Consider the following 11,847-nt stretch of genomic DNA (forward strand, 5'->3'; position numbering starts at 1 on the left):
AAAGAAAAAGATAAAATAGTTCCAAAGAGTTGAATTGATTCTGCATCAGTTTATGGAGTAAATGTCTTACATTTTGTCAAAATAAAAGCCCTACGCTACTTTTATGTTATTATTTACTTTAGTTTATCTGCACATACATGTATAGAAAATGCAGGAAAAAGAAATCAAACGTTTTTTAGTCATTGTGCAGGAAAGGTTAGAAGCCAAATATGGCTTTTGAAGATACCTCTCCAATTAAATAACAACAATTCTACATAAAAAGAAAAGGGTAAAAACACAGATTGTATAACTGAATAAGAGTTCAAGACTAAGATGTATTACAAAATTATTAAAAAAATAATTAAATTAATTTAGTCCTTTTCACATTTATAAATTATGTCATAGCCTATTTGGGGAGACAAATACACATGTTTTAAATATTGCAAATGAATCCTGTTGTTAAGTGTTTGTCTCCACACACAAACACCATTTGACCCACTGCCCCTCCACATTCACAATAAAGGCATGTCTGTCTGGTTTGGACATATTTTGGAGTGATTTCCTCTCAGTCCAGTCTCCCTTTGTGTGTGTTTTTCCTCCGGCCACAGACAATAGTCACACACAAGTATTGCAGCTATGCTCACAGTGGACATGAGCACCTCCTTTCTCCGCCTGCTGTCAGCAGAGGCTTGAGCCATCACACTGAGAGGGGAACCGCCTATTTCTGTAAAAGTTCTTCCTACTCACCGCAGGGTCAAAGTCTGCCTGTAACCAACGCAGGGTCGAGACCAAGCCGACGCGAGTTAACTTCAACAGGAGGATTACCGAAGTTTATTTATATATTTTTCTACCAGATGTCTCCACCGCTGAGATGCATCATTTTTCCTCTGCTGGCGTTCCTCATAACGGTGAGTAACCTTAAGCGATTCAGTTTGCGCTTCACAATGTTTGATGTTCATGATCGTGTGTGTAGCAAATCGCATCTTAAACAGGTGTGGCACTTGTGCGCTTGGTTTAAGTTAAAACATGGTATGCAGCTAAGAATACAAAGTAAATGCGCAGTTTGTTCACAGTGACACTCGTATTGTGCCGGAAGGTCATAAAACAGCCCCCTTTTTATTTCCTCTCCAGCAAAACAGCTTTCCATCATTCCTGACATAAATACAGGATGTGGGGGAACATTTTTAAACACGTGGATTTCCCCTGGTGAAACAAATTAGAGAAGGTTTTAATATTTGTCACAATTAAGATGTGAATGGTAGCTGAAAGTATTGTTTAAAGTTGCGTAAACTTCTCAAGGTAAAGTTTGTTATTTGGCAAGAACAAATCAGTTTGTGTTTTCATCATGAGAGCACACCTTTATTTGTATTTTAAGATCCCTTAGATCGCCAATGGACCTAACCACATGATGTACCAGAAATAATGTGTAAACCAGGGGTGTCAAACATACAGCCCGGGGGCCTGAACTGGCCCGCCAAGGGGTCCAATCCGGGCCCCTACAGTAGATGACTTTCCCACTTTAGTGGGAAATTAGGAGAAAGTGCACATGTGATGAAAGTGAGTAGGAGACTGACTGAATGTGGAAATAACGGTTGAATTTTCTGAGGATATTGCAGACGGCTCATGATCTGTTTTGTAAATGTTTTCAGAATGGATTTCTTTACACTAAAAAGAGGATAAAAATCTGAAGGGGTTGTTATTGATAGGTTATTATGTAGTGGTTTCACTGGTACGGCCCACTTGAGATCACACTGGCCCCGGAACTAAAATGAGTTTGACACCCCTGGTGTAAACGTTGTAATGCGTTACCCTTTAACTCTCATTTAAATGCAATGTAATACACATGTTTTTTTAAGTGACAAATCTATCCTTTTATAGTATTTAGTTTCATATTTATTGAATGAGTGCTTGTCTGTCTTTATTTGTCTTTTTACTTGAGTAGATTGCTCTGACCTGGAGTAGCACTCCTATTCTAAACTAATGCCTTATGTGTGTGAGTCAGGAGCAGCAACGATAAAATGCCATATGATTTTGCCATTATTTCACAGTAGTAATGATCACATCTTTCCGTCTCTCTTTGTTTACCTGCAGCTTGTTCCTGTGGGGGCAGAAGGGAAAGGGACAGTGCTACAGAGGCAGAAGAGAGAATGGATCACAGCTCCCAGACGGCTGGTGGAGAACCGCGATTACACCGGCCTGCCGAGTATCGCTAAAGTGTGTACTGTTGTATTTCTTTCTAAAGAGATCTTCATTTTGAATGATTAAAAGCTTGGTTTTTTTTCACAGTTGTGCATATGAGCGTTGGTACAGCCACATTTCATTCCTTACAATAATTACAGCGTTGTCAGATTAATTGGATTGTATTTCCCATCTCGCTGCTTTTGTCCTCAGGCCACCTTTGTTGATTCAAAGCCTAGCTTAGAGTATGGGTGAAAGCAACTCCCCAGACACTGGCAAACGTCCATGTTCATGAATGAGTCAGTTCAGAAACACTGTGTGACAATGAACACAGCTTAGTCTGATGTGTAGTCACTCACCTGTGTGTTGAGCTTGGCTGGTTTCGTCAGCTGAATATTGATTTATGCCTTTTGGATTCCGAGCCACGCTGCGATTGTCGGATATCATTTTATGAGCTTGGTTTTGTGGTTTATACCATTAAAGCGAAAACAGCGTGGGTGCCATATTTCAGTTTGGTATATCAGTGGTGGAAGAAGTATCGTTTACATAAGTATAAAAATAGTTGAGTATTTCCAAATGATTCATGGTGGAGGATAAGGGTCCGTCCTAATACTCACACTTCCCCTCAAAATTGGCCCTAGCCCTTGTTTTTGCGCGTTCCTTCGAAGGGCTAGGGTGTCATAAACTTTTGGGAAGTTACTTTTCAGCCCTTAAAATCCCCACTTAATTTGAAGGGCTGTGCAATGCACACTTACGAACCCATCTCGATTGAATTTCCCAGGATGCATTGCGAAACTATCCAGCCGGGCGAGTTTTCCAGGAAGATGGCAGCCTCCATGAGAAAGCCATCGCACAATTATAGTACTGTTTTCGCAAATAAGCATGCAAATATTCCAAAATATGTCAGAATGTGTACTTTCTGCATATGCATTGTTATCTGTAAGCGTTGAGTTCGTTAATTCACGATGTAGCCGACATGAATATCTACAGAGTTCTCCGTGAAGCCATTAATGCTGAAGCCTATGTCAACAATCTGCGTGACGTAGGTGAACACGTCTGTTACACTAATTTGTATGAAGTGGCGTCCCAATTCGTAGGTAAAATTCCCTACCCCTCAACACTACCCCTTTGTCTTTGAGGGGAATCTATCTGAGCGCACTTGAAACCAAGGGGTAAGGTTAAGGGAAGAGAATTGGGATTGGCCCTTACTGTAAGTGTTGGTGGATAAGTTTTTCAGCATAAATAAATACTTCTGTTTCATGAACGTGTTTACGTCACTTGACAACCTATTTGAAGAAGTTGCTCAAAATCAACAATATTTTTGACATTTTTTTTGTAGTAGGAATTAAAACAAATATATTAGAAGATATTAAATAAAATAGTTTGACCACTAAATACCACCACAACTTTCGGAAAATATTAGGTTGGTTCAACTTAATTAGGTTTTTGAGGTCAAAGCAAATCGTGTTGGTTGTACTAAACTAATTGAGTTTGTCAGATTATAAAAGACTATAGGATTTACTGTATAAGGCCAGAGTTGGGACTATTTAAAAAGATGCATGCAAAGTGTTACCTTAATTTTTTTAAGTTGAGTTAGTTGATTTTTTTAAGTCTATTCCACTACATCTCTGAGAGGAATATTGTACGTTTTACTCCACTACATTTATTTCATAACTTTAGTTACTTTTCATAGTCATATTATTAATACAAATTTTAAATCAGCTATTAAATTATGGGGTATTATTACAGGTTAAAATGAGCTCAACCTTACCAGCTCCAACATGAAAGTGATGAATACATTAATGCATCAATAATTATAATACAATATATATATTATTCTGAAATAGGCCATTCTACAAAATGACTATTTTACTTTTGGTATTTTCAGTATATTTTTATGTACTTTTACAAAAGTAAATTTTGATGCAGGGCTTTTACTTGTAACAGAGTATTTCTACACGGTGGTACTGCTGCTTTTACTAAAGTAGAATATCTGAGTGAATATCCGAGTACTTCGTCCACCACTGACATCATCTGCATGCTTCATACAATACAGTTACTTATACTTAATAAGCTATCTTTACACTTTTCTTTGTAACTGGAAAGTCTTAGATTTACAAAGGTGGATTATTCATTTTGTGTATTTATTATTTTTCAGATCCGCTCTGATAAGGAGAACTATACAAAGATATTGTATTATCTAACGGGTCCTGGTGTTGACCAGCCCCCTCAAGGAATATTTGGTGTCGACCGTGACACTGGCTTTGTGAAAATCTTTGCCATTCTGGACAGAGAGGCGACCCCCTTCTTTCATGTAAGAGCATTTAAACATCCTGGTTTTTAAATCTGAAGTATTTAAAGTCATACTTTTGTGTTGTGCATGTACAGGAAATGGAGAAGTAACTCAGATATCTCTTTTTGTAGTTAAAAGGTATTGCAAAATACCCAGACGGGACGAATGCTGAAAAAGATCTTGACCTTAAAATTACTGTTCTGGATGAGAATGACTGCCCACCGGTCATTAAAGTGCAGCAAGTCGGATCTGTCAATGAATCGAGTGCAGCAGGTATGTTAAGACATCTACAGTAAGTTTATGAAGGCAGAATATTTTTACCAGCACTCAGTGAACTGATAAATTATTTCATTACCTTTGATCATTTTAAGGTACTGTTGTGATGAGAGTGATAGCTACTGATGATGATGAAGCGGGCACGCTCAACTCCCAGATCTACTACAGAATTGCGGAGCAGAGTAACACGGCTGGGATGTTCTCCATCAACTCTCAGACTGGAGAGGTCCTGGTTCGACAGAACACTCTGGATAGGGAGGTGAGGTGATATACTGACCTGGAATTCTTCTCTTGTTCACTGGAAAAGCTTGAAATTCATAACACAGTAGTCAGATCAGTTTCACAGTCCAACTAAGATCGCCAACTTATACTAATCAATGTGCTATATATCTGATTTATTCTTTCAGCAACAAGATACATATAAGTTGACTATAATAGCCTCAGACATGGGCGGACAATCAGGAGGAAACACAGGTACCGGAGAAATTACAGTCAAAATTCTGGACATAAATGACAATATTCCGACCCTGGAAAAAGAATCGGTAGGTGCGACACACAACAAACACTTCTATTCTTCTTTCATTGACTTTTATATTAATGCTGCTCTAAAGCAACTGTTGGTGTGTGTTTTATTTGCAGTATGAAGGCAGTGTGAAGGAGAACACTGTCAGTGTGGAGGTAATGAGGATCAAAGCCATTGACATGGATATGATTCACACTGACAACTGGCTGGCTGTTTATGAAATCGTGTCGGGGAATGAGGCAGGATATTTCACCATCACTACGGATTCGAAGACCAATGAGGGAATTATCATGATCAACAAGGTAAAAGAGGGTACTTTCAACTAGATGGACTGAAGTTGTTAACATTACTATGAAGTTATATGCCGTATTGTATTATCCTTGAATCTGCAGGCCTTGGACTATGAGGAACTAAAAACGCTCAACTTGGAGGTGGCTGTGTCCAACAAAGCAGCGTACAATTTTGGCAACAGGATCCCGTCTGGGCCCATAATCCAAAAACCCTACCCCATTAAAATCAACGTGCTCAATGAGAAGGAAGGCCCCCGATTCCAACCAAGTGTCAAAGTGGTGACTCTCTCTGAAGACCACACTTCCGTCTCCCTTCACAAAGTCATCGCCAACTATGCTGCTATTGACAGCGACACGCTACAGACGGCCACCAACGTAAGGTACAGCCACATAGCGCAAGATGTTACTAAACATCAGATGAGTAGATACCTCTCCTTGTGTCTCTGGAATTACGTGTCATGGTTTGTTTTTGTGACCTCACATGTGTTTTACATTTATAGGTACGCTAAAATCAAAGATGATGACAACTGGTTGATTATTGATGAGAAGACAGCAGATATCAGGCTGAAAAAACTTCCAGACCGAGAGTCCAAGTACTTGATCAATGGAACGTACTATGCCAAAATTATCTGCATCAGCAATGGTGAGTTCTGTAAATATGACAGTTGTCATTTTTCTCCAGTGGACCGATATGGTGCATAATATCAATCTCTCTTTTGATTGCCTTTTTCAGAGACTCCCTCAAAAACCGCCACAGGGACCATAGCCATTCAGGTGGAGGACTTCAATGATCACTGTCCGGAATTGACCGCTACAACTCAGACCATGTGCCTCGAGGATGAAGTGATCTACGTCACAGCCGTAGACAAAGACGAGTTCCCCAATTCAGCACCATTTGACTTCACAGTGATTCAGGGGAGCAGCAAGGGGAAATGGACAGTTGAGCATGTCAATGGTAAGATGAGAAAGTTCTTGCTAATCATGGTTGAATACGCCCAAGTGTTCTTCAGGGTTCAATTCAATTTTCACCTTTAGTCTTTGACTCTGTGATGTTAGATTTTGAAAGACTTGGAAGTAGATTGTGATCATTTCAATGCTTTTTTTGGCATTTGTTGTTCGTTTCATTGGCTTCAGATGGCACAAATATGTGTGAACACAAACATGTTATGTTGCAGCAAATACATTATATTTTAAGCTCCAAAAGCAGGTGTGTTTGGCTCATAGAATGATTGCAAAAATAACTGGAAAGCACTTTACTTTTTACTGCATTCCACTTCATGCAGTAAAAGTGTTCTAGTTTCAGGGCAGTGCTCCCGAGCATGTTTAATCACTGCCATAGATTACTGAGATGATAAAATCAAATGGAACCGTCGTTAATTTTATCAGCCTCATCTCTGCTTTTCCTGTCATGACAAGTAAATATCTGTCATGAAAAACCTTCGTTGTATCACTTATGTATAAAGAAAGGAAGCACTACTACATTGCTTTTACATATGGATCTCATCTTTCTTCAGGCACCACGGCCATTCTGAGGGACCAAGCCAAATTGTGGCCAGGCACATACAAAGTGGCAGTGGAGGTCAAAGACCAGCAGGGAAAGTCATGTGCTGATGTCCAGATAGTTGACGTAATTGTGTGTACTTGCGATCACGTCGCTAAAACCTGTGTGCCCCGCACCGCAAAGACCGCACAGTTTGGGGCTTCAGGTGTCCTGCTTATGCTCCTGGGACTGCTGCTTCTGCTGTGTGAGTAGAGTATTACCTGTATCCTTTCTCCTCCCGGGTTGGTTATCATGATAAGAATCACTAACTTACCTCTACAAGGTTGCCTAAGCTGACATGTTGTAGCATGCTCGGAGGGATTAACCAGCACCCTCTGAATTATGACTCGGAACATGTATTGCACAAGTATTTGTATTGGTAACTCATCCGTTTAATCCCTCTTTGTAATAAAAATAATTCTCCTATTGATGGTTGGATTGTATTTGACCTTTTTCGAGAATGCTTGCTGACATGGTGTGAAATGTGTGCTTTTCAGTGCTGCCCCTCCTGCTGCTCTTCTGTCTGTGCGGAGGTGCAGCAGCTCTCGGAGATTTCAAGGCCATACCATTTGATACGAAACAACAGCTCATCTCATATCACACTGAGGGGCAGGGAGAAGACAAGGTACTTTGACTCGTAAACAACACTTAACAATATGTATATATTCAGTTTTAAACAAATGTGGCGACCAAATTTGCATCAAATGCTTCATCTCTGACAGAATCTCACGTTTTTCTCTCAGGAAGTTCCTCTTCTGCACGCTCCAGTGGACATTGGTGGTGGCACACTGAATGCCAAGAACGTCAACACCTATGGGGAAAAGGGGTTCCTAGGAGGACTGACAGAATTAGGAGGCGCAGCAGGTGGGGGAGCAGCTGCGGGAGGTGCTATAAACACTTCCACCCTGACAGCTGAGAATATGCACCTGTACAACCAATATAACCAGTCCAGTGGGCAGGTGGGGATGGACTACGTGGATGGTGGGATGATGACAGGACAAGAACATCTTTTCTCCCGATACGGGGCTGGGGTCTTTGATGGGATGGCTCTATCTGACCACTTCCTGGGGGATTATTACGCAAGTGTGAGTATATAAGTCTAATGGTTTTGAAGAGAAGCTGAGAATTTTGTTTTTCAAATGTTTTTATAACAAAAATATAATCTGGTTCTCTTTATTTGCAGAAATCCAACCATGCTGCACTCCAATCCCAGCAGAAGGACGGTCTGCTGGTTTATGACTATGAGGGTCAGGAGTCCCTGGCAGGGTCTGTAGGGTGCTGCAGCCTTCTTGAGAATGACAACGACCTTGCTTTCCTCAATGACCTCGGGCCTAAATTCAAAACCCTAGCTGAGATTTGTCAGGGGTCAGCCTTGGTATCAGAGTCTGTAGATGCAGGGGTTTCTATTTCTCCACCCAGACCAGTGTCTCCTGTCTGGCCCTCTACCTCCACCCACACACATGTCAGTACTCACAGCGAAACGATAAGGGACAGGGACCACCTCAACATCAACACCCTGAACACCTCCAATGTTGCGTCTCAGTCCTCCGCCATCATTCAGAAGGAGCGAATCACAGAGAGAGCCCAGGGTTCAGCCACCCTTCCCAGTGTACATGTCCAAGACAAGATTATGATTCCCAGTCAGACGCTGCTCATACAGCAGCCTGCCATGTACTACGCTGCTACACCCATGTATGTCGTCGAGCCCAAGCCCCAGATGGTGCTTGTTGCAGGGGGCACCCAGCAGGCAGTTGGTCAAGTAGGCCAAGTAGGCCAAGTTGGCCAAGTTGGGTTAAGTCAGGGACTGGTGCAGGTTGGTGGCCTGCAAGGCTCTCAGGGTGTAGTCCTCGTAGATAGGCAAGTGGGAATGGGTGGTGTGACAGGGCAGGTAGCACAAGGCCTTTCGCAAGGAACCCTCTCCAGGTCTGCACAAGTCTTGGTGGTGGAGAATGGGTCCTCAGGTGGAGCGCAAGGTGTTCGTCTAGCCCAGGGCCTTAGCCAAGGTCAGGCAGGGCATGGCTCTGCAGAGCAAGGCTCCAAGATTCAGACTCAGAGTTTTTCAATGGCTTCATGCGGTTCTGCAGGTTCAAATGAGGACTTTGCTCTGACAGCCACACCCAAAGGGCAAGGCAGCCAGAGAGTGGTTGTGCAACGTAAGAAAGTCTCAGTCACAGAGAGAAATATTGAATCCAGCACAAGAGCATAGCACATCCACTAGTGTCACACTTGTTTGATATATACTGAAATATGCATTTTAGTATGCTAAGATGCATTACAGTATATATATGTTCACACAGATAGAGTGTGATAAATAGTGGTAAAACTGGTAAAAAGATAGTTTAGTGTGCTTGACCAAAAGTGCAATACTGTATGTCCTCATCTAGTGAAAACACTACTGCTTATAATACAAGTAGTTAACATGTGGTATTGACCACATGACGATCATGGCCAAAAGGGCATTGGATTCCCGTACTGCTGCCGTTTAGGAAAATGACATACATTTCTTGTATGCTACCTGCTAAGGCTCTGTCAGCATTAGTTGGAGGCATATACAGTATTAATATAAAGTATAGATTGGGAGAAGCAACAGATTTTAAGAGGCATTACATGATTTCTATAGTTACACCCCGGTCAAGGAAAACCTTGGCATGGAATTAAGTGTGATTCCCCTCTTTCTCTGATCCAAGGAATGAGCATTTAGGCACCGAATGACAGCCCTGAAGAAGAGCTGTATTTGTTTTTTAAGGTACAAAGCTAGTATGGCTTCAGGGCACGGGCAACTGAAGTAAACACAACAGAACTAAACGAAAATTTTGATCCATATCTCCTGAAGAGAAACTGGAAAAGCAGAGTACAAACAAAAAGGTATCCGCCCCCTGCAACTATAATTGCAGCTATATCAGTGTCAACATGAGTTTAAGCTTTGTATGCGCTCCTAAAGTCTCATAACGGTATAATTCATGTGGAAAATCAGTTTTAAAAGCTAGATATCGCAGCACCTGGCAAAAAGTCGTGTCATTTTTACGGATCATTGCTCTGCTAAATTTGAACAAAGCAGAACGTGGAGTCTAAGGAATCCCAATTCAGCCAAAGCTGACTGTAATTATACTGTCAGCATACACACTGTTAGTCATGAGAAGCACAGTTATTTGGAGAGAAACTAAAGCAGAAGTAAAACAAAGTTTCTGTAGCTACTTTAATGTTGCATTTAGGCTTTGAACACTAGATTCGGTGGTCTGAGTACTGTTTTTATCATGTGGTTTGGGTTGCATGTCGTATTTTAGCTTTAGCCATGCTGTAAGCCATTCTGCTGACCTTTAGATTGTTGTAGTTATACTGTAACTAATCAGGAGCTGTAATATGGGTGGTCCCCGCTTGGAACATAGATAAATACTGTTTGTACTGTAGAACTGATGAAAGCACAGAAGAACCAGTGTTTGAATGATTTAGTGCAGCAGAAAGGGAGGAGACTCTTTATCAGTAGATGACATAGTCAGCACAAATCAAAAGAACGATACTACAGAAATTCTCAATTTTATCGATGCACTCTTTTTTTATTATTTTTACAGAATATGTATGGGTTTCTGAACTGTACTTTTACAATAAGTCAAGTGTTAACAACAAAGATTTAGGTGCCAAATCTATAAAAAGAAATTTGTATAGTAGCTTACAGCCCTGTGCTTTTGTTTTTTTTTTTTTTACAAATGTATTACCAGATAGGCTCTTAATATGTTGTGTGTTTCTGTGTGTGTTCATGTGTGTGTGTGAGAGAGAGAGTGTGTGTGTGTGTAGAGGTAACCTAATCGGGATATGTGGATAGGCAGAGTATTCAAGGACAAGTTTGCCAAGCACTGAACACATTTGGTGGAATGACGCTGTTTGATATTAGTGTTCCAGCTATTGACACGTGTATTTTCATCTGTAGTTTCTAATATGCTGTATGAATATAGCATAGATTGCATCAGAACATTGCAGCACTACAGCAGCACTATTGGAAATGATGATGAGGATGTTCTCATACTTTAAAGTTTTGCACCTCCTGTTGTAATAAAATCAAACTGAAAAAAGGGCCGTTGTATTGACCCTTCATTCTGGTTTCAAATGTGTGTTTGGATGCAACTCCACATGAGATTTTTTTTTTTTTTTTTTTTTTTCTCAATGCAGCATGTCGGTCATGTAGCTTTCAACAGGAAGGGCATCATTTAAATATACTGTGTATTTGTTTGCACTGCAAATCAGATGCAAACAAATACGTCCTTCCACGGTACTCTTTCCAAAAGGGTTTGATAACTCTGCCAGTCATAACGTCTTATGCTATTTCTACTAACTTCTACTGCTTTTGGTTTGGTGGCTGTTGACTCAACACTCCACAGACTTTGATGTGTATTTGTGTAGGTGCTAAGTGTTTCGTTAACTGTTAAATGCACTTAAGGAAACCATCCAGACACATTTAAAGTTGCGTGACAGGTTTAAGACATAAAATCCACTCCTGACTTACCTACAACATATTTGTCACTTAAAATGCTCCATTCGGTAAGGTTTCAAGAAGATTTTGCTTCAAGCTTTTCCAAGCAGACAATGACATCCCTATGTAGAACGGACACAACTGGTTTCTTTGTAGCTCACTTAAAAAGATTCAGTCATGCTTAATGTGAACAAAGAAGAGAATGTAGCAGATCAGGATTCCCTCGTGGATTAGGATACAGGTCTAAGTCTGAAAATGGCCAGAAAGTGGTTTTATATGAGATGTGGTTGCACAAAATCCTCC

The 11,847-nt window shown here is 40.8% G+C and overlaps 1 protein-coding gene across 1 annotated transcript; it reads left to right on the top strand.

The window, feature by feature from the left end:
- The first annotated feature begins 637 nt into the window (after positions 1-637).
- On the top strand, positions 638-11,143 carry LOC125901891 (desmoglein-2-like). Its single transcript, XM_049597890.1, has 14 exons — positions 638-887; positions 2,071-2,193; positions 4,316-4,471; positions 4,582-4,723; positions 4,822-4,985; positions 5,134-5,268; positions 5,366-5,551; positions 5,642-5,919; positions 6,040-6,182; positions 6,273-6,494; positions 7,054-7,284; positions 7,577-7,704; positions 7,823-8,164; positions 8,263-11,143. The coding sequence occupies exons 1-14, from the start codon at positions 834-836 to the stop codon at positions 9,283-9,285; spliced, it is 3,327 nt and encodes a 1,108-aa protein (XP_049453847.1). The 5' UTR covers positions 638-833; the 3' UTR covers positions 9,286-11,143.
- The last annotated feature ends 704 nt before the right edge of the window (positions 11,144-11,847 follow it).

This window comes from Epinephelus fuscoguttatus, linkage group LG15 (genome assembly GCF_011397635.1).
Source record: "Epinephelus fuscoguttatus linkage group LG15, E.fuscoguttatus.final_Chr_v1".
NCBI lineage: Eukaryota > Metazoa > Chordata > Actinopteri > Perciformes > Serranidae > Epinephelus > Epinephelus fuscoguttatus.